The 24565-nt window shown below is 35.2% G+C and overlaps 1 protein-coding gene across 3 annotated transcripts in view; it reads left to right on the forward strand.

Moving 5' to 3' along the window:
• The window catches only part of FSIP2 (fibrous sheath interacting protein 2), a 94638-nt gene extending 70759 nt beyond the window's left edge, over positions 1 to 23879 (forward strand). The window contains exons 18-22 of one of the 3 annotated variants that reach the window (XM_032356165.1): positions 496 to 596; positions 13799 to 13845; positions 17402 to 17445; positions 20799 to 20868; positions 23495 to 23879. In XM_032356165.1, the coding sequence (XP_032212056.1) occupies positions 496 to 596; positions 13799 to 13845; positions 17402 to 17445; positions 20799 to 20868; positions 23495 to 23631 (399 nt within the window). In that variant the 3' untranslated portion in view covers positions 23632 to 23879. Of the gene's footprint in view, positions 1 to 495; positions 597 to 13798; positions 13846 to 15520; positions 15655 to 17401; positions 17446 to 20798; positions 20869 to 23494 lie in introns of those variants that run through there. The other 2 variants (XM_032356164.1, XM_032356166.1) reach the window with 2 other exon arrangements.
• Positions 23880 to 24565: the final 686 nt, after the last annotated feature.

Genomic DNA, 24565 nt, shown 5'->3' on the forward strand with positions numbered 1-24565 from the left:
AACAATAATCCCAATAATAGTAGCTTTTTGGGATTTTAAGAAATATCATATTAAAGATATACTCATAAAAAATATGGTCATGAAATCACATGACTTCCCAACAGAGTACATATTAAGATGGTTGACTTGAAATACTTCTGAATTGACCAGACTTATGTCTCTGTTCTTTTTCTTTTTGTACTCAGTAAAATAAGATTTAAAATATTTGTAAAGTACAGAAATGGAAAACTATATTCTTCAAATACTGTTTAAATTTATATTAAAAACTATTCAAACTCCAACATAAAATATAGATCATCAGCACTGAGTCATTTCCAAAGAAAAAAAAATTATTTTGGGAAGAGACCTTTTCATTAGAATTAAGAGATTCATCTTTTAAATAATCTCTAGAATTTTTTTTATTATAGTTTAGATTCGAGTGCAAAGTATGCCAATAAGGTGAGAAAGTACATGTCAAACTCGACTTTATGTAATATATGTTTTTCACTTCTCCAGAAAGAAAAAAGCAATCCTAGTACTGAACCAACACATTACTTCATACATAGAATCATGAGTTCATCTTCATACAACCAAGAAGATCTGATTTCATCTGCCAGGTATATGAAATTAAAGCAATACAAAAATAGAAATCTGAGATGAAAATAATACTTATGGGAAGAATAGGGTCCCTGGTAAAACTATGGTTGGGCAAGTATTCAGCATTGGACTTTACCTTACTCCTTATTCTTCCCTCCTATACCTTCTCACTGTGGAGAATTCCTGAGGCAGTCCCCTTTTCTACCTGATCCCTCATTTTCAGTTACCTGGTTTCTACATCTTTTATAGTATAGCAGTGTCTTAGATCAAGAATTTGCTAGTGTATTTGATATCTGCACTATCACCCCAAGGAGTTCCTGCTCAATCTGCTTCAGTAGCTAAATGTTCCAGTGTATATAAATGCCTGTAAGAAGAATTAAAAGATGAAAGGGGGCCTTGTAAGGTAGAGCTTTCAGAGATGAAGTCTGGAAAACAACGGAGTGTGATATGGGCCTCTAAGTATAGAGAGCATTTATATAAGAAGATAATTCAGGTTTGGACAACTATAGGAATAAAGTCGGGAGTGTGTGGCAATTACAGAGGACAGAGACAATAAAATATACTGTAGACTTGAAATCTAATAACCATATCTACGAGAGTTAAAAGTTGTTTAAAATTGTTAAGTTTATGAATATTCTTATATTCATATATTCATAACCCAGAAGAGGTAACATTTTCAATTATAGGAGAAGGAATGGGTATAAAGAGAAAAATCTGCCTGGTTACATTTCTTTCCACATAGCATGAAGGAGTTGTTTCTTTTTGACACTGACTCTGACATTATTTTGGGAATACCCATCATTGCCTCTCTTTCCTACATAATGGTTATTTTAAAATACATTATTAATGTGAGCACCTCTCTATTGTTTATATCAATGATGAAGACAGAGGGCATAGATGATATCAAACAAAAGTCAATTTGGAGCAATATGGCAAACCAGGAAACTACAGGCCCTTGTCTCCTCAGGGAAATAAACAAAAACTACAGGCTGATAAAATAACCTTCTATGAGCTCTGAAAAAGAGTCAAATATTTGCAGTAATCGAGTGAATGTGTAATCAAGGTAAAGCCACATTCAAAATGGTAGGAAATTCCAGATTTTTGCTTGCCTTTGCACAATCCCCTCTGCAACATGACAAGACACAGTTGGAAAGAAATGGCCCAATTCCTAGTTCCCTCCCTTGGGATGGAAAAAGCAGACTGGAACTTGTTTGCACTGTTCTGCTAGCTGTGGGCTGGCTGAGGGAATGTTTCTGTTTCACCTAAATAGACTGAGACAGTGGCATAGTTTGGAACTATGCCTGGAAATCACAGAAGGCAGCTGATGGGTCCCACAGTGCATGAAAATCACAGAGGACTACAAGATGCACCTGAGAGCAAGAGATTATTGGCAAAAGAATACAATGAATATTGAAGGCCCTGAAAAGAAGTATGATGGGAAGCATTCTTGGGAAATAAAACATTTAAAAGAAGATCTGACAAAAGGGAGTCCTTGAAGTTTGGCTGGGAAGTTGGCAGAAGGAGGACCCGAAGCTCACCTTGTCCCCTGGATATAACTAGCAAACATCCATGCCAGTGTAAATAACCCAGGAAATGACCTGAAGACTGGGACAAGAAACTCCACAACTAAAGGCAAAGAAGAGTCCACATCAAATAAGGTAGGAAGGGTAAAAAGGGTCTGGGAACAAAATGGACAATGGCCTTCTGCAGGAAGGAGGGAGCCAATGGCATAGAGAAAGGTCAGAGACAGACTTTTCACACTGGGAAACTCACAAATCGGGAGCTTTAATCTACATAATATTTGCCTTTGAAAGTGAGAGGGGTTGAATTTCATGAGTTCTTAAAACCAGCAGGACTTAAAGTCTATTATTTTAAAAAATCAGTAGGCTTGGCTGTGGTAGAGCCCAGAGGTGTTAAGAAGTGGAGTCCCTGCCCTTAAAAAGATAGCATGACAAACAGCCCATGCAGATACAGCATAGAACCAGCAGTTTGAAAAATGCAGGGGACAGACAGGAGGGAGACTGCTCTGTTCATATCAGTGTACAGCCCAGAGAGACAGGGATCATGGGGAAGCCCCTCCAGGAGCAAAGGAGCCAGCAGGTACCATTTCCCTCCCTTCATCCCCAGCATAAACAATGGCCACCTGTGGGAACCAGTGCAGCACCAACACTCCTTACCTTCCCCCTACACACACACATACTTCAGCATATCTACCCTTCTCAGTCATGCCCACCTCAGTACTGGTACTACAGGCCCCTCCCCAGAAGACCAGCTCAAACCCTGTCAACACCACATCATCTGACCCCTGAGTATTTTGCAGGACCTCAGTTCCAGCAGGAGTGGAGGCACATCTCATTTTGCAAGCAGACCACTGTACCTTGCTGTCCACAATAGGCAAAGATAGCCTCTGCAAACAATTGGACTAAAGGAAAAAAAAAGACCAAGACTCAACAGCAGAGCACACACAACACACATAAGAAATACTCCCTGAAGTGCCAGGCCCTGGGAAACAGGAAATACTGTGCTGCAGGGCACTACAGGACATCTTCTTCATAAGACTATTATCATTAAGAGCAAGTGAATAGCTAACTTTTCCTAACACATAGAAACAGACACAAAAAGTCACATAAAATGACGAGACAGAAAAACATCTGCCAAATGAAAGAACAGGACCAAACCATGACAAGAGACCAAAGTTAAATGGAAACAAATAATATGCCTGATAGAGAATTTAAAGTATTGATGACAAAGATACTCACTGGACTACAAAAAAAAACCAAACCAAAACAAAACAAAACAAAAAAACATAAAACTGTGGACAATGGGGACACCTGGGTGGCTCATTCGGTTGGGCATCTGACTTTTGATTTCAGCTCAGACCAAGCTCTGTGTCAGACTCCATGCTCAGTGTGGAGTCTGCTTAAGATTCTCTCTCTCCCTCTACCCACCCCCTTCTCTCACTTGTTCTCTCTCAAAAAAAAAAAAAAAATGGCAGACATCAGTGAGATATTTAATACAGAGATTTAAAAAAAAAAAGAACCAATCAGAGATCAAGAACACAATAAATGGGGGTGCCTGAGTGGCTCAGTGGGTTAAGTCTCTGCCTTTGGCTCAGGTCATGATCCCAGGGTCCTGTGATCAAGCCCTGCATCATGCTCTCTGCTCAGTAAGGGAGCCTGCTTCCTTTTCTCTCTCTGCCTGCCTCTGCCTATTTGTAATCTCTCTCTCTCTATCTGTCAAATAAATAAATAAAATCTTAAGAAAAACCACAATAAATAAAGTTAAAAATACACTTGATGGAATAATTAGCAGGCTAGGTGAAACAGAGGAACAAATTAATGACCTAGAAGACAGAGAATAGAAATTAATCTACTTGACAAAAGGAGAGGAAAAAAATATGCAAATTGAGAATAGTCTTAGGGAACTCAGTGACTCCATCAAGCATAATAACATCCACATTCTAGGGCTCGAAGAAGGAGAGAGAGAAGGCAGCAGAAAAATTTATTTAAAGGAATAATAGCTGAAAACTTCCCTAATTTGGGGAAAGAAACAAATATCCAGATCCAAGAGTCATAGAGATCCCCTCAAAAGTACCACCTAAGAAGGTCCACACCAAGACACTTACTAATTAAAATGGCAAAAGTTGTGATAAAATATTTTAAAAGTAGCAAGAGAAAAAAAGACAGTTACATACAAGGGGAAACCCCCATTAGGCTATCAGTGGACATTTTAGCAGGAACTTGCAAGCCAAAAGAAAGTGGCATGATATATTCAGAATGCTGAAAAGAAAACATCTGCAGCCAAGAATACTTTTCCAGCAAGACTATCATTCAGAACAGAAGAAGAGATTTCTCAAACAAAGAGAGTTTCTCAAACAAAAACTGAAGGAAGACATGACTGCTAAACCAGCCCTACAAGAAATATTAAAAAGTACTCTGTGAGTGGAAAGGAAGACTATAAAGTAGTAGGAAAAGTAAAAAAAAAAAAACACAAAAGCAGTAACAATAAATTTCTATACAATCAAGGGATTCATTAAAAAAAATGTAAAATATAACACCATATACCAAAAACATGGGAGGGAGAGGAATAAAAAAAAATGGATTTAAACCTAAGCAAACATCAACTTAGTATACACTGTGCTTTATATAAGATGTTATATGTAAAACTAATGATAACCATAAATCAAAAACCAGTAATAGACATGTAAAGAATAAAGAGAAGGGGATCCAAGTACATCACTAAAGAAAGCCAACAAACCATGAAAGAAAGCAAAAGAAGAAAGGGTCAGAGAAAATCTGTTTTTTTTTTTTTTAAAGATTTTATTTATTTATTTGATAGCTCAAGCAGGGGGACCAGCAGGCAGAAGGAGAAGATGAAGCAGGCTCCCCGTTGAGCAGAGAGCCCAAGGCAGGACTCTGACCCAGGACCCTGAAATCATGACCTGAGTTGAAGACAGGTGCTTAACCAACTGAGCCACCCAGACACTCCAGGATCAGAGAAAATCTATAGAAACAACCACGAAACAAGTAAAAAAAATGGTAATACATACTTATCAATAATTACTTTAAATGTAACTGGACTAAATGTTCCAATCAAAAGACATAGGGTGTCAGAATGGATTAAAAATTCATATGTTGCCTACAGACAATCAGGACAAAAAGAAACCTGCAGTTTGAAAGTGAGTGGATAGAGAAACATTTATGATTAAAAAAAAAAAAAGCTGGGGTAGCAATAATTATATCTGAAAAAGAAGCCTTTAAAACAAAGACTGTAACAAGAGGCTAAGAAGGATACTATATAATCATAAAGGGGGCAATCCAACAAGAGGATATTACAATTGTAAATATTTATGCATTCAATATGGAAGCACCCAAATACATAAAACAAACATAAAAGAAAAATTTTGTTAATAATAAACATAAAAGAAAATAAAAGAAATACTTGAGAGTAATACAGTTATAGTAAGGGATTTTAATACCCCATGTACATTGATGGACAGGTCATCCAAACAAAATATCAACAAGGAAACAGTGGCTTTGAATAACATACTGGACCAGATGGATTTAATACACATACTCAGAATATTCCATTCCAGTACAGCAAAATATACATTCTTGTCAAGTGCACATGGAACACTTTCCAGAATAGATCACAGATTAGGCCACAAAACAAGCCTCCACAAATTAAAAAAAAAAAAAAAAAAAAAAAAAAGTTGAAGTAATAGCATGCATCTTCTCTGACACCACTGCAAAACTACAAATCAACCACAAGAAAAAATCTAGAAAGACCACAAATACATGAAGGTTAAATAATATGCTATCAAACAATGAATGGGTCAGTCAAGAAATTAAAGAAGAAATTAAAAATTACATGGAAATGGGAAACAAATTAAAATGAAACCACAATGGTCCAAAAGCTTTGACATGCAGCAAAAGTTGTTCGAAGAGGGAAGTTTGTAGCAACATAGGCCTACCTTAAGAAATAAGGAAAATCTCAAATAAACAACCTAACCTTACACCTATATGAGTTCGAAAAAACAAACAAACAAACAAACAAAACCTAAACCCTGGAACACAACAGAAGGAAGGAAATAATAAAATGTAGCGCAGAAATAAGTGATACAGAAACTGAAAAAAGAAAAAAAAAGAACAAATCAAATGAAATCAGGAAATTGTTCTTTGGAAAAATCAACAAAATTGATAAACCTCTAGCAAGGAAAAAACAAAAATGAGAGAGATAGAGAACCCAAAGAAATAAAATTAATAATGAAAGAGGATAAATAACAACCAACACCATAGAAATACAAATAATGGTAACAGAATATTATGGAAACGTATATGCCAACAAATTGGACAACTTAGAAGAAACATAATATTAGAAACATATAACCTACCAGAACTAAAGCAGGAAGAAATAGAAAAATTTGAACAGAACAATTGCCAGCAATGAAATTGAATCAGTAATTAAAAAACAAAACAAAACAAAACAACCCAAAAATAAAAGTCTAAGTCCAGACAGCTTCACAGGCAAATTCTACTGAACATTTAAAGAAGAGTTAGTACCTGTTCTTCTCAAACTATTTCAAGAAAATACAAAAGGAAGGAAAAATTTGCAGTTCATTCTATAAGGCCAGTATAACCCTGATACTAAAAGTAGATAAAGACTATACACACACACACACACACACACACACACACACACAACTGCAGGAAGATATCTCTCATGAATATGGATGCAAAAATATTCAACAAAATCATTTCAATGGATGCAAAAAAAGCATTTGGCAGAGTACAAATATATTCATGATAAAAACCCTCTGCAAAGTAGGTCTAGAGGGAACATAGCTCAGCATAATAAAGACCTTATATGAAAATCCCACAGTAAACATCATACTCAATGGTGAAAAACTGAGGGCTTTCCCTTAAGGTCAGAAACAACACAAGGATTTCCACCACCATCACTTTTATTCAATAATGTACTAGAACTCCTAGCCATAGCTATTAGACAAGAAAAAGAAATAAGAGCTATCCAAAACTGGTAAGAAAGAAGTAAAACTTTCATTGCAGATGACATGATAATACATATAGTAAACCCTCAAGGCTCCATCAAAAAACAACTGGAGTTGATAAATGAATTCAGTAAAGTTGCAGGATATAAAATCAATGTACAGAAATATGTTGCATTCCTAAACACTAACAATGAAACAGCAGAAAATGAAATTAAGAAAACAATCCCAGGAGTGCCTGGGTGGCTAAGCATCTGCCTTCTGCTCATGTCATGATCTCCAGTTCCTGGGATTGAGCCCCACATTGGGCTCCCAGCTCAGCAGGAAGTCTGCTTCTCCTCTCCCTCTGCCTCTCCCCTTGCTTGTACTCTCTTTGTCTCTCTCTCAAATGAATAAATATATTTTTAAAAAAGAAAAGAAAGAAAACAATCCGATTTATAACTACCTCAAAAACAATAAATTTACCCAAAGAGGTGAAAGACCTGTACTCTGAATACTATGAAATACTGATGAAAGAAATTCAAAATAAAGCAAAGAAATGGAAAAACATTCCATGATTGTGGGTTGAAAGAACAAACGTTAAATTATCTATACTACCCAAAGCAATCTACAAATTTAATACAATCCCTATCAAAATACCAACAGCATTTTTTCAATGGAACTAGAACAAACAATCTTAAAATCTGTATGGCACCACAAAAGATCTAAAATGGCCAAAGTAATCTTAAAAAAGAACTGGAGATATCACAATTCCAAATTTCAAGTTATATTACAAAATGGTGGTAATTAAAACAGTATGTTACTGGCATAAAAATAGACACATACATCAATGGGATAGAGCAGAAAACCCCAAAATAAATCCACAATTATACAATCAATTTATCCTTAACAAAGGAGGAATGAATATCCAATGGGAAAAAAGACAGTGTCTTCAACAAATGGTGCTGGGGAAACTGTACAGCTGAGGAAAGAAAAAAGAGAAAAAGAAAGAAAGAGAAAGAAAGAAACAAACTGGATGAACCACTTACATTCATCATACACAAAAATAAACTCAAAGTGGATTAAAGACCTGAAACCACAAAAATCCTTCAAGAGAGCACAGGCAGTAATCTTTCTGACATCAGCCATAGCAATATTTTTCTAGATATGTTCTTTTGAGGCAAGGGTGATAAAAGCAAAAATAAACTACTGGGACTACATAAAAATAAAGTTTCTGCATAGCCAAGGAAAGAACCAACAAAACTAAAAGGCAACCTACTGAATGAGAGAAGATATTTGCAAATGACATATCTTAAAGGGTTAGTATGCAAAATATATAAAGAACTGATACTACTCAATACCCAAAACACAAAAATTCAATTAAAAATGGGCAGAAGACATGAACAGATATTCTCCAAAGAACACATACAGATGGCCAACAGACACATGAAAGATGCTCAACATTACTTATCATCAGAGAGAGGAAAATCAACACCTCAATGAGAATATCACCTCATAGCTGTTAGAATGGCTAAAATTAAAAAAAAAAAAAAAGAATACAAGAAACAAGTGCTGGCAAGGATGTGGGAAAAAAGGAACTCTCTTGCACTGTTGGTGGGAAGGCAAACTGGTGTAGCCATTGTGGAAAACTTTTTGTAGGTTAATCAAAAATTAAAATAAAACCACTCTACAATGCAGGAATTGAACTACTGGGTATTTACCCCCAAAATACAAAAATACTAATTCAAAGGGATACACGCACCCATATATTTATTGCAGCATTATTTATAGTAGCCAAACTGTGGAAGCACACCAAGTGTCCACCAATAGATGGGTGGATAAAAAAGAGGTGAGATATCGAGATCTCTCTCTCTCTCTCTCTCTCCCTCACACACACACACATCCAGTGGAATATTATTCAGACATAAAAATTAAAAGTAATCCTGCCATTTACAGTAATATGAACAGGGGCACCTGCCTTGCTCAATCATTAGAGCATGAAACTCTTGATCTCAGGTTCATGAGTTTGAGCCTCATGTTGGTCCTAGAGTTTACTTTAAAAAAAAAAAAAAAGAAAAAAAGAAAGAGAGAGAGAGAGAAAAGAAAGAAAAAAGAAAAAGAAAGACTCATGCAATAACATGAGTAGTGCTAGAGAGTATAATGTTGAGTGAAATAAGTCAGCCAGAAAAAGACAAATATCAGATTATCTTACTCATATCTGGAATTTAAGAAATAAATGACCAAAGGTGGGGAAAAAAGAAAGAGAGAAAAACCAAGAAACAGACTCTTAACTATAGAGCATGAAAACTGATGATTATCAGATGAGAGGTGACTGTGGGAATGTGAGAAATATGAGATGGTGATTAAAGAGTACACTTATCATGATGAAATAAAATAAAATGATTTTTAAAATAAGCAATAAAATGAAAACAAAAAACCAACAAAAAGCAACCAGGAAACAACAAAAAAAGACCAAGAACAGACTATTTATAATGGGTTTATCAGGATGTGACCCCATCATAATTCAAAGATCTGTATATACTGTCTTTAAGAGACTCACTCTAGCTAGAAAGACACACATAGGTGGAAAGTGAAAGGATAGGAAAAGATACCTTATGCAAACAGAAACCAAAAGAGAACAGAGTTAGCTATACTAATATCAAGGAAAAGAGACTCTGAGTAAAAAACAAGAGACAAAGAATATTATTATAATGACAAAAGGGTTCATTCACCAAGAAGATGTAACAATTATAAACACATATGGAACAAACTTGAAAGCTCCAAAATATATGAAGCAAACACCAACAAAGTTGAAGAGAGAAACAGACAGCTCTAGCTCTCCAACAGTAAGAGAGGTCTTCAATAAACTACTTTCAGTAGTAGACAGAATAACAAGATGGAATGTCTGGAGGACTTCAACAAGATGATAGATCAACTGGAACTAACAAACCTATACAGAACACACTCCACCCAACAACAGCAGAATATTTTTCTCAAGTGTACATGGAACATTCTCCAGGAGAGACCATATGTAGATCATAAAACAAGGGTTCAAAAATTTTAAAATATTAAATTCATACATAGCATCCTTTCCAATCACAATGGAATAAAATTTGAATATGTAATACAACATATTTTCCAGAAGAAAAACTGAAAAAATTCACAGATATGTAAAAAGTAATGTATTCTTAAACAACCAATGGATCAAAGAACAAATCACAGAGGAAATCAGAAAATATCTGAGACAAATGAAAATGAAAATATACTTAAACTTATGGGGTGCAGTGAAAGTAGTACTAAGAGGGAAATTTATAGCTGTAAATTCTTAATAAAGATCTTGGGGGCCTCTGGGTGGCTCAGTGGGTTAAAGCCTCTGCATTTGACTTAGGTCATGATCTCAGGGTCCTGGAATCCAGCCCCATATTGGGCTCTCTGCTCAGTGAGGAACCTCCTTCCCTCTTTCTCTGTCTGCCTCTCTGCCTACTTGTGATCTCTGTCTGTCAAATGAATAAACAAAATCTTTAAAAAAAAAAAAAAAAGTTCTTATAACAACAACTTACCTTCATACCTTAAATAACTAAAAGAAGAAAAACAAACTCAAAACTAGTATAAGGAAGGAAATAATAACAAGCAGAGATAAAAAATATTCAAAATAGAAAAATAATAGATAAAACCAATGAAACATAGAGTTGGTTCTTCAAAAAGACCAGCAAAATTGACAAAATTATTGTAAGATTGTCTAAGGAAAAAAGAGAAGATTCAAAAAACTAAAACTATAAATGAGAAACAGAAACATCACAACAGATTTTACAGAAATGAAAGGATTAGAAGAAAGTACTATGAATAGTTATATGTCAACAATTTGGATAACTCAGATGAAATGGATAAATTCCCAGAAACACATGGCTATTATGAAATTGAATTATGAAAAAAAATAGAAAATCTGAGCAGACTTATAACTGGTAAGGAGACTAAGTCAGTTATCAAACACCTAACAAAGAAAATTTCAGGACCAGATGGTTTCACTGGTGAATTCCAGCAAACATTTAAGGGAGAATTACCATGAATCCTGCTCAAACTCTTTCAAAAAAAAAAACTGGATAGGATGGAATATCTCCAAACTCATGAGTCAGCATTACTTTGATACCAAAAGCTAGAAAAAGGCACTGCAAGTAAACTTCAGATTAATATCCCTGATGAATGTTGATGGAAAAATCTTCAGCAAATTACTGACAAACAGAATTCAACAGCCCATTAAAATATTTTACTCCATGACTCAGGTGGGATTATCCCAGGAGTACAAGGGAGGTTTAATATATAAAAAATATAATACAACATATTAACAAGATGAAGAAAACACACACACATTCTCATCTAAATTAATGCAGAAAAACCATTTAACAACACTCAACATCTTTTCAAAATAATAAAACTCAACAAACTAAAAATAGAAATTACCTCAAAATAATAAAAGCCATATATGGGAAACACAACTCAGAGTGAAAGCCTATAGGATTTTTCAAGATCAGAAATAATTGCCCAATCTTACCACTTCTATTTAACGTGCTGGAAGTCCTGGTCAGAGCAGTTAAACAAAAATAAAAGGCATCTAAATTGTAAGATAAGAAGTATAATGTCCTCTATTCACAGATAACATTATCTTATATGTGGAAAATCCCTAAAGATGCCACACAAAAAAGAAACAAAAATTTTAGAATAAATGAATTCATCGAAGTTGTTGGATACAAAATCAACACAGAAAAATCAATTGCATTTCTATACAATGACCACAAAGAATCCAAAATGGAAAACTAAAAACTACACAGCATACCTGAAGGAAATTGAAGGAGACAAAAATTAATGGGAAAATTATGTTACATGAAGTAAGACTGAGAAAGAAAAAATACCATATGATTTTACTCATAAGTGGAATCTAAAAAAAAAAATGAATGAACAAAAAGCAGAATCAGACCTATAAATATAATACAGAGAACAAACTGATCCTTGCCAAAGGAGAAGGAAGTAAAGATAAGTGGGAAATATACACTTTCAGTTATGGAATGACTAAGTCACAGAAATAAAAGGCACAGCATAAGGAATATAATCAATAGCATTGTATGGGGTCAGATGGTAGTTACACTTGTGGTAAACACAGCATAATGCATAAACTTGTCAAATCACTAGGTTGCACACCTGAAACTAGTGTAACATTGCATGTCAACTATACTCAAATTTAAAAAATTTAAAAAGCACTTAAAAAATACATGAATTAGAAGATTTACTATTGTTAAGATGTCAATAATTACACAAAGAATTCTACAGATTAGCATTTTTATAAGAATTACATTTGATAGCATTTTTTACAGAAATAGAAAAAATTTATTCTAAAATCTATAGTTTTTCAAGGGACTCCTAATAACCAAAACAACATTGACAAGGAAGAACAAAGTTAGACTTACTGATTTTAAAACTTACTGCAAAGATATGGTAATGAAAACACTATGGTACAGACATAAAGACAGATATATAAAAAAAAAAGAAATAAAATAAAAGGCCTATAAATAAATCTCCCATATGTGGCCAAATGTTTTTTGATAAACATGCCAAGGCCACTTAGCTTCAAAGGACAGAGTGAAAAGAATGGGAGAAAATACTTGCAAATCATATATCTATAAGGGATTACTACCCAGAATATATAAATAACTCTTATAACTCAGTAACAACAAAATAATCAAAAAAACTGATTAAAAATTGAGTAAAGGACTTGAATAGGTATTTCTTCAAAGAAGATATAGAAATGGGCAAGAAGTACATGAAAAGATACTCAATATAACTAATCATTAGGGAAGTGCAAATCAAAACCACAATAAGATGTTATTTCACACCCATCAGAATAGCTCTTATCAAAATAGAAAACAAAACCAACCAGAAACAGAAAATAAGAAATGTTGGCAAGAAAGTGAAGAAATGCAATCCTTGTACATTGCTGTTGGGTATTTAAAATGGTGCAGTTGCTATGGGAAACAATATGACAGTTTATCAAAAAATAGAGTTACCATATGATCTAGCAATTACACTTCTGGATATATACCCAAAAGATTTGAAAACAGTCACTCAGATATTCATACACTCATATTCATAAGCAGCATTATTAACAACCGCTAAATCCTGGAAGAAATTCAAGTCATTCAAGAGAATGGTTAAGCAAAATGTAATATATACATTCCGTAGAATATTATTAAGCCTTAAAAAGGAAGTTGTGACACATGCTTCTCGTGGGAAACTTGAAGACATTATACTAAATAAGCCAGTTCCAAAAGGACAAATACGACATGATTCCACTTATATGAGATAACTCAGGTAATCAAATCATGGAAGCACAAAGTAAAAAGTGGTCCCTGGGAACAGGGGGGTGGGTAATGTGAAGTGACCCTCAGTTGGGGAAGATGAAAAATTCTGGAGGATAGTGGTGATGGTTGTACAACAATGAGAATGTCCTCAAATACAGAACTTAAAAATGGTTAAGGTGGCAAATTTTATGTTATGTATATTTAACCAAAATTAAATGTGAAAAGTCAATTTAGAAATAATTTTCATTTGATTTTGGAACTGAGTGATAAATTATTCCAGGTTTACTTCCATACAAATAATAACTGACAGATTGTTCTTTTGCTTAACCAGTAATTTCTTTATCAATAAATACACAGAAAATGAAATGTGCTCTTTCTTTTGTTTTAGTGAGACTGAAGATTTTACCTCAGATTCAAGTGACAAATTATTACAAGGTTAGATTTATTATTTTTCTTAAATTAGAAAGCATTCAAAAGACTGCTTTACTGCTTTAATGAATTTTTCAGCTATTGCTTTTTGTTTGTTTACTGCTTTGATGATATTTTTAGTTATCAGACCTGAGGTTGATAATTTTTTTTTCCTGGGAATTTACCTATTTTTTGGAAAATAATCCACTACTACATCACTCAGGTGTTAAAATGAACCAACTAGTTTGCCTTTGCTGAATTGTTATCAAGATTTTATTAATAATTTTGATCAAGAAAATGGTGTGATGTTATGAATTCACATTTACTATGCTCCTGTGAAAAATATTCATAAAATAAGGATGCACCATACAATAGCTTTTATCTGAGCCAGAATCCATTATACTAGGATTTAATGATTTTTTATCCTTCCTTTGTGCTTAGTCCTACCAAAATGTACAAAAAGTGTGTGGGGGTAAGGGAGTTTTTAGACCTAAAGTTGTTTGCTCACATTAATATCTGACTAGTATAGACTTCAGTATTTTTAAAATAGTACCTACTCCTTAGAATATTTAAGAACTTTTTGATTCTCTATTTTTTGAAACCTCAGAGGATCAATGTGGTTCCAACAATGACCATATGTATAAGAGGTAGAGTGTCATGTTGACTGTAAAGTGGCTTTAAAACTCAAACCACACATTTGGCTATTTCAGACACACAACCCACTCAAGGAATTACTTTAAAAACAAATTGTCTCAACTTGGAAGTGAAATTGTTTTAATTAAGATGATTCCTAGAATAGCAATAAATATGCCAGAATCCCATAAACACACCATAATCAGAAGATGTCACAATAATCACTAATCGTACCGGTAGTATGGAATCATTCTATACAAACCCCTTCATGTTTTCGTGAGGAAACACAAGCTAAGAATGATGAAGCAGTTCTGCCAAGGTTACTCTGAGTCTGAGGCAGAGCCAACTCTGGATCCTAAGTATCCTGACCATAAAAGCAGTATTGTTGTTATTGTTTTCTTTTCCAATTTTGTGCAATGATCATGCTTAATTTTTACATCCTTCAGTAATATTTCACTTGCCCAGTTCAATCCTTATTCATTCATTCATTCATTCATTCATTCATTCATTCAAATACTTAGTGAGTATCTCCTTTGTGTTCCAGAATCCCACAACACTGACACAGTCCTTAATCTCATAGAATTTACACTGTAACCTGGAGTGGGCATCAAAGGGTAACCACATAAACAAGATAATTCCAGATATTGATAGGTGTTCCCCATCTCATCTGGGACAAAAGTGAAAGAAACCACGATAGCTTGCAGAACCCTACCTCATCTGGACATCACCTCCCCAACCTTACCTAACTTCCTCAATCTCTGTCTCTTTCTGGTTCTCTGCTCCAGCCTCATGGGCCTTGCTTTCTTTAAACATTCCAGGCATTGAGGGCCTTTGCTTTTGCGGATCCTTGTGTAAGATCTCCTCCCCCTACATCTGCATTGCTAGTCCCTCACCTTCAGGTCTTTGCTCAAATTTCACCTTCTCAGTGATGTCTTCTTTGACCATACTCTGACACTGTGGCCTCATTCCCACCATGGTACTAACTATTCTGCATCTGTGCTTATTTTTCTCACTGGCACTTATAATTATCTGACAGAACATTAATTGTTTTTTCACTCTCTCCTTTTAGAATGTGAGGTCCATGAAGATTACAGCTGTATTCCCAAGAACCTAAAATAGGCAATATAATAGAAGGAGCATTTAGTAAAATAGGAGGGACAATGGGACTAATGAATGAGAGGCACAAGAATTCTGTTTTGGGGGGCACCTGGGTGGCTCAGTCAGTTAGGCGATTGCCTTCGGCTCCAGTCTGATCCCGGGGTCCTGGGATCGAGCCCCACATCGGGCGCTCTGCTCAGCAGGGAGCCTGCTTCCTTCCTCTCTGCCTGCCTCTCTGCTACTTGTGCTCTTTCTCTGTCAAATAAATAAATAAAATCTTTAAGAAAAAAAAAAAAGAATTCTGTTTTGGTTATGCTGAGCTTGAGGTACCCATTAGATATTCAAGTTGAGGTATCACATAAGAAATAGGATAGTTAAGATTGGAGTTTAATGGAGAGATTAGGACTAGAAAATTAGATTCTTTGTTTCATTTAGATATACAATAAAATAAATCTGAATACCTGAGACCCTCAAATATCAGGGTTTTTTTCTTTGACTTTTCATCAAAACAAATTCCTAGTATATCCTGGGAAGTTGATAGTCATTTAGCCTAGAAACTTAAAAACCTAGCATTTGGAATGACAGCCCTGGAAGTAACCCAATACCCTTAGTCATTTAAAAGCAAAAGTCAGTTAGTTCAATTATGTGCAATATAGAGTCAGGCAGTTTAAAAAGATTATCAGCCAACAATAAAATTTTATCAATATTGTCAGATAAGTGCAATCATCAGTCCCTCTCATATCTGAGTTAATTGATGTTCTACTACAAATTTTTTCCCCAAAACCTACATTGATCCAAAGGATAATGCGGAGAATGACCATATATTGGCCCCTGATGATTAAATTTCTATAAAATGCACAATATATTTTTTAAAAGATTTTATTTATTTATTTGACAGAGATCACAAGTAGGCAGAGAGACAGGCAAAGAGAGAAGAGGAAGCAGGATCCCCGTGGAGCAGAGAGCCCGATGTGGGGCTCGATCCGAGGATCCTGAGACCATGACCTTAGCTGAAGGCAGAGGCTTTAACCCACTGAGCCACCCAGGCAACCCAATGCACAATATTTTTATATAAGATATCTCATTGCATCCTTTTTTGAGACAGCCAGGGAAGACAGTCTCATTCACATTCTACATAAAGAGGAAACAGAGTCAAATAAGTTAGGTTCAACTTACCAATGTTCATACAGCTCTAAGAAATGAACCTAAGACACAGACTCAGATTTTCTGCCTCCCCAGTAGACAGTTTTTGTAAAAATTTTCTCATCATTTCTAACTCCTTAGTCTAAATTTGTTTTACAGGCTTATTAACCTCTCCTGGAACTTGGGCAATTTTTGGTTCTGTAGCAATTCCTCCAGATTTCCTCTTTGTATTGCTTCAAAATTCTCCTGGTTCTCACTCAAATTATTTCATAAGACCAGCATTTTCCTGTTAGTGCCAATCATCTGCTTTTAATTAGCTATGTAGACCATTAGAGCTGCAAGGCCCCTTGGAATCATCTAGGAGGTAATCTCTCATTTTACATGTAAGCAAATGAGCCTATAGAAATTGAGTAGTTGTGCATGAATATGTGGCTCTGAAGTTATGGAGTCTGCCTCTCCTACCAAATCATATTTCATCTTTCATAATTCCGAAAGGAAGATCTAGACATGCCCCAGAATTCCAGGGATCTTACCTATTTCTATGTTATTCTCTCTGTCTATACACTGAAAGTAGTAATAATTTTTTCTACCTGCCTAAATTCTAGAACTTTCTGGTGAAAAATAATAAGACCAGGTTTGTCTCAGTACTATTCATGCCTCCAAAAAAAAAAAAAAACCATTTTTCCTTTTTTTTCCCCCTTCCCAACAGGAACTTCTCAAGAGCAAACACCAGAGAATTCGAACAGTGTCAAGGTAAATATTTTTCAATAAACTATAAATGGTATACATGGGGTCCAGTTGAATATAGCTCAATTTTCAAGGTCAAATCTGGGCTTGAGTGGTACGATCTGAGGAACATCAGGAAGAGTACCCCTATGCACAGTTTCTTCCTGCTCAGGTATCTCCCTCTGGCTGAGACCCGTGCATGGTACTGGAAAAATCCCCTAATCAAAATTCTCACTTTACAATTAAATTATTCCTTGCGTATGTGCACAGAATAGGCCACTGTTCTTCCCTAGCACCTATGTACAATTCTGTTCCTAAACTCTGTTACTGCAGTCTCTGAAGAAAACCCTACAGAGAGTCACTCCATCCTGTCTAGGGCAGGTAGACTCCAAGTGAGGAACTTGGAGGAAGCAGGGAGGGAATAGAAGCTTCAAAAACAGAGGAAATGGGCTTGCAGAAAATTCGTACAGATTCCATCTATTTTTCTGTGTTCCTAAAGACTGATTGTTTAAAGGCAGCTTTCCAAAAGGCCCAGCTACTCTCCACCATAAACTCAGGAAATTTCCTCTTCCTTAACCCTTTTTAGATATTTCCAATAGAGTAGTGTTCAGAACCAAATCTTACAATTCTTACTCATGCCAAATCCTGAAGATGCTAGGCTAGTTCCTCATTCAACCTAATGCTCATTTATGAATATAAACATCTATTTGACAACCTCGGGCTTCATTTAGACCATATTTTCCAAGTAAAATCATTTGGAAATAACAGAGAGAGAATCTCTGGACTGACAAGCTGATTACAGACTGGTCCTTGTGCCAGGCTGAATCCCTGACTAAGCTGGACCCTTTTGGCTCTTTGCCTTTCCTCTCTCACTTGCAGCTTTTTCCATGGTGAAACATGGTTGAAATTGGTATATCCAACCCCGTTCAAAGTAAGGTGGAGTAAGCACATTCTACCTCATCTCTCTCGTTTTACAACTAAAAACGCTGGACAAATACTGAGGATGCTGAAAAATAATAGCTGGAGTTTGAGGAAGGAAGTAAAAACTCAAAGAATCACCAATACCATTATGAGTTTCCTGCTGTCCCCTGTCCCCCATCTCCTAGTTTAGTTAGATCCAGAGAAGTTCAAATCCTGGAATTACTTAGAAAGAATAGGCAGAATAAATCTTCAGGAGAAAACATTGCTCTCCGATGAAAATTAGGAACAAGTTCCTGTGGACTGGGAAGTAGAAGAAACTCACTTTTTTCGCACTTTTCCTGCTTGGTTCTGCCTCGAGGCAAGTTTCAGACATGAAGCTACAGAGCAATGGCAGCAGAGGCTGCTGAGGCACTTAAAGCTCACAGAAAATCCTTCCTTCTGACCAGAATAGGAAAACTCTCCAGTAACCTGAAGAATATTAGAAGGAAATCTACTTTTTTCTCTGCTGTCTTTTGTCATTTCACCCTAGACAGGATACAGTTATGGGATGTGTGAGATAGCACACAGGGAGGGTAGTCACAGCATTTAGCCATAGAAACAGAAAAGGGGACTTATGAGAGTTAGAGATATTTAAAAAAAAAAAAAAAATCAGAAAGGATCATCAAAAAAGGAGCCCCTAAAAATCTGCTGAAAAATCTCTCCTGAGCTGTGCATGTATGGAACTGACATGAGCTTGTATAAACAAAAGTCTTTGAGAACTTGAACTATAGCTTTAATAGTGGTGCATACACAGAGATTTAAAAAAAAATACTGCCAAGGCTTTGGAAATTGAATTTACATTGGAAGCACTGCCATAGAAGGCAGGGTAGGATATGTGGTCTGAATCAAAGCGGGTTAGCTACCTAGTTAAGCAAAAAAGCAAAAAACAAAAACAAAAACAAAAAACAACAACAAAAAAAAAACAGACAAAAAACTCAACCATCTCCAGAGGATACTAAGAGTTCTTGGAATCTCATAAATTATTTTAAGTGCCCAAGATAGAATCCAAAATTACATAACATGTAAAGAAATAAGACAATGTCTACAACTTCTAAGGGAAAGGATATGAGATGCCAAGTGCAATGCAGCCAAAATTTTAGAATTTTCAGAAAGAAACTTAAAGCAATGATAATAACGGTGTTCCATCAAGAAATGGCATATACTCTTAAACCTAGTGCAAAGATTCATGTTTCCACCAGAACTTACATTACTTACTCATCTGAGACACTTGGTGGCATCTGCCCTCTGCTTTTAGATTAAGGATTCTCAAGTCAGTCTCACACATGCAGACATTTTTTTTAAAGATATCAATATATGACTCATCCTCAGAAACTTAAGTTCAATTGGAGATGTGGGACCCAGGGATTCATATTTAAAAAAAAAATCTACATGTAACTATTGTAAGCCAATACTGAGAATCAGTGATTTACATAGTCTCAGCTCCACTTCATTCCTCAGCTATCCAGAAATATATTAATAAATAAGTTGCATCAAGTCCTCATGAAGGAACTCTGATAAAACTCTTATAATATCTGATGGTCTTGGGGTACCTTGGTAGCTCAGTTGTTAAGCGTCTACCTTCAGTTCAGGTCATGATCCCAGAGACCTGGGATTGAGCCTCACATCAGGCTCCCTGCTCAGCGGGAAGCCTGCTTCTCCCTCTCCCACTCCCCCTGCTTCTATTCCCTCTCTCACTGTGTCCCTCTGTCAAATAAATAAATAAAATCTTTATAATATCTGATGATCTTTACATAATCTATGTATAACATATTTTATGTTTCTTTATTTAGGCCTTTATTCATTTCTCTTCATTGATTTCCTTATTTAATAACTAGTATTATAAAATATTTACAGGGAAGCCCAGCAACATACCTCAGTTTATTTTATACATTTCTGAGAAGATTGCTGCTGCTACATTCAAAGAAGTGATGTAGGCCTACAGAGTAAAACTAGTATCTGAGCCATGTTCCCTAACTGACTAGGTCCCCATAGCCACTTCACTGCTCCAGACCCCAAAATGCCTAAGATCTCCATAACAGGAAACTGGAGTTACACAGTGAACATCCATTTTCCTTCCCCACTTACCATTATCTCTCGCATTAGAAAAGAATTTATAATTCGTTGTTTATTTCAATCCACCCAAAAGAGTGAGGGGGCAGACAGAGCCGGTATTTTTTTGTGATGTAAGATGCCTGGTCATCATTTAATGGTGGCTAAGGCCCACATCTATGACAAGGGTCAATCCTAGGTGCCCTAATTGGCAAAAATTATGAGCCTAAGACTCAGAGAATAATTCTAGGGCTTCAGAGCATAGATGCTATTTATGCAGTGGTTGTAGTACATCTTTGGGGGATTTCTAGGTATCTCTAGTGTGTAGTGTCCAAAACACACTAACTATATAATTTGCTTTGTCTTGGCAGTTTATCACCATCTTTGAAGGAAACAAGAATAATACTGAGAGTGCATGTTCCTCAAAAGAATTCATTCCAGGTACAAAATTTGCTATACTTTAGCATTCCTCCTGGAATGATTGGTTTCTCCCTTCTAGTACTGACACCTGAGATTGAGTAATGAGACTGAAATAATATACTTAACTATGTATATGTATGTGTGTTTTCAGTTTATTATGTTTATTATGTAGTTCTTTTACTTTAACCTCAAACCACATAACAAATAATGGAGCTAACATTTATTAGGTACCAGTTATCTCCATTGTATTAAAGAGGAAAGTGAGAGTCATTGAAGAGGAAAGCAAGAGTAGGTTACTCAAGATCACCTCATAGCTATAAGCTGCAGAGCTGGGATTCAAACACAGAACTGCCTAATTTCAAAGCTTAAGTACATTCAATATGATGATAATTTATACACTCAAATACCACAGGAACCAGACAGTTACTATAAACAAGAGGAGTAGGTTGAGCAGGGGTGTGGATCCACTGGAGATGGGGTGTCCCATCTAAAGGAGGAGATGATAATCCAATCACTGACATACTGGGTTGTTGCTTGCTTTTCCAGTTCAAGTCTGAGCCTTTTTCAAAAGAAGCTGGAGATGAAAGTTTTATGTGAAAATTCCCAACTTTTAAATTTTATCAGATCATTCAAAGCTTTGTGAAATGTTTTGTAGACAAAACTAAACTTGTCTATATATCCCCTATGCCATACTACTCTCCCTCTGTCAATCATAAAGCCCTAATTTACAAAACAGAAAATGGAGGTAATAATCACCTGAGTTTACACAGTCAACAAATGGAGAGTTTTTAAGGCCCAAAAACAGATCTTCTGACTTTGATCCTCCATTTTTGCTTGCCTCCATAATGTGGTTCTATATTGTTGCCACTGCTTCCCAGAATGAGCCCCATGTTGGGTAATGATCAAAGATAGTCTATAGTTTTGCTACAAAAAGAACACAGGGTTCACTGCTCTCTGTAGGGATGAGCCTCATGTATGTTATTAACTTATGATACTAGCCACCATTGGTCTTGAATAAGGTACAAGGAATCTAGAATGGATGCATATTTGAGGCAGTATCCTCAATGTGTTTCCAGGAACTGCTTTGCATTAAAATCATCCAGTGTATTTTTTAACAGTGCAGATTCCTGGGCCTTCTCTTAGACTTCCCAAGTTACTATCTCTGAGTAATGGTGCCCAGGAATCTGAATTTTTAATAAGAACACCAATTTTTAAGAATGGAAGCTCCTTAACTTCTCCAATGAGAATTTCAAAAGTCTTGCAACAATGTCTCAATCATATCAATAAAAATTTATCTTACTTTTTCAGAATGTACTTCTTTCTCTTTCATCTGTGCTTTTGTGTCTTATCTACTGCAGATTTTGGCTGTTTCCTTTTAAATTCTTAGGTTATTTTTTAAAATAATAGTTATATTATTATTATTATTGTATATTATGTATATAATTTGTATATTAATTAAGTATGTTATATATAATATTAATATTATTATAATTAATAACTATGTAGTTAAAAACCTAAATATGCTTTTTTGTTCTTCATAGTGAAATTTACTATAAGCTATCTTAGCTTTAATCATAGAATATTATCTTGCAAAAAAGACATCTCTAAGTAACTGCAAGAGGCACAGTCATGAACTTTGGCATGCATTAGAATTAAGAAAATATTGGTTTTACTGTCATGTGTGTTTTTATGCCCCTTCATAAAGTTTCAAAAAAGTACATAAATGTTCACTTTTGTCTTTACATGTCTATATGTAAAAATCTCATTTTGTGATAATTAAAATATTATATTCTTTAAGGCCCCATGTGTTGAATAAGTCATGTAGAAAAATGAATCTAAATGAAAAATATTTTATTATCTATACAGTGTTACCTCACATAACAAAAAATTACTTAAAGTTAGCTAACTGAAAATTCACCCAAAGGAGGTGAGAAATTATACCAATTTTAATGCACTTGTACTTGCACATAAGCACTCTGAAATGGATACTCTTACTGCATAGAGTTGAAAGTTACTTTCCCATGTAAGTTTAGCTCATCAGGCATTTTCTAAGAGTGTTCTGCTAGATAAAGAAAGACATTCTTTGCATACCTGACTAAAGAAGCATCAAAATACAGTAGGTGTAACTATGCTATATAGAGTCAGAAGCTGAATCCTATTCCCAGTGTGGCCATTTTCCACTCGTATGACCTTATGCTAGGTATTTAACCTTGCCAAGATTCAGTATTCAAAAAAGGAGAATTTCCTATTTCCTATTTCCTTCCTATTTCCCCGGAAGACATTAGCAGGGCCAAATCAAAAGAACCTTTGTGAATGTTTTTTGTTTGTTTGTTTAAGATTTTATTTACTAGATCACAAGTAGGCAGAGAGAGAGAGAGGAGGAAGCTGGCTCCCTGCCAAGCAGAGAGCCTGATGCGGGACTCGATCCTAGGACCCTGAGATCATGACCTGAGCCAAAAGCAGAGGCTTAACCCACTGAGCCACCCAGGCAACCCTGGTTTTTGTTGTTATTGTTGTTGTTTTTAAATCCCATAAAGTATTGCATAAATGTCTTTTTCTGAATTCTAAATCATCAATTCTGTAATATACCTTCTCTCAATTAGAATGTCTAATAAATATCCATATTACTTTTTTGCTTTATCCACAGAAGATCTCAAGCCTAGTATTTCCAAACAAGGATCTAAAATGCTGGCAAAGGTATCTTCAGCTCTGTCAAAGGTGTTTTCTCGAACTAACACCAATATTTCCAAATCTTCCTCACCACCTCACCAGGATGAGCACTGAAGTTTTTATACCTGATATAACCATGCTTACTTTCCTTAGGAAATAAAATGGTTTTAAAAGCATACCATACTGTTCTATATGATGATATTTATAAAATTGAGCAAAATCTTAATAGCAAAAGAAAGTCCAATAGAGAACTGGGTAAGAGAAAGTTTTAATGAATGCTTTTCATAAGCATTTTGGTATGAGAAGGGTATTAGTATTACCTGTGTGTCATTAGGATAAAGAGACAAAAAGTGTACAAAGTAACCAGTTAGCACTTAAGCAACCACCAAATGCCCTTAGATGTTTCCTGTTAAGTTTTTGGAGGGTATTTTCACCAAAATACTTAGAAAATTGAGATAACACTCAAATGAATTCTATAACACAGCTATGAAACTGATTAGCTCACTGTAAAGGTATATTTGGAGGTTCAAATTAAAATATACCAGATATAAGAAATCAGACTTTCGCATCTGCAGATAATGTTTCATCAGTTTATAAAATATCTCCCAAGCAAAAAGATCCAACTATAGATAAAGCACGAGCTAGAAGAAATTAATTACTGTGGATAAAATGCATAAAATGACTCCTGTCACTTGAAAAAAAAATTGCAGAAAAGACAAAGATATTTTGTGGATAAATTACCATCAATAAGTAAATTATTGGTCAGTGGCCACTAAATCCTCAAATAAATATTTTTTCATAAATATTAATAAAGGCTCTCTTTGTAAGATCATAAAAAGTAATGAAAATTTAACGAGGAATAGCTAGTACACTGACAAAAGAAACTTTTCAAAAGCAGTTAATGTGCTACTTCGTGATATGAATCCAACTTTAGCATGTTTGCCACTGGAATTGAAAACTCCTGTACCCCTGGGACTAATAATACATTATATGTTAATAAAAAATTAATTTTTTTAAATTAAAAAATTAAAATAAAAAAATCCAAAAC

Source organism: Mustela erminea, chromosome 8, assembly GCF_009829155.1.
Source record: "Mustela erminea isolate mMusErm1 chromosome 8, mMusErm1.Pri, whole genome shotgun sequence".
NCBI classification, from domain to species: Eukaryota; Metazoa; Chordata; class Mammalia; order Carnivora; family Mustelidae; genus Mustela; species Mustela erminea.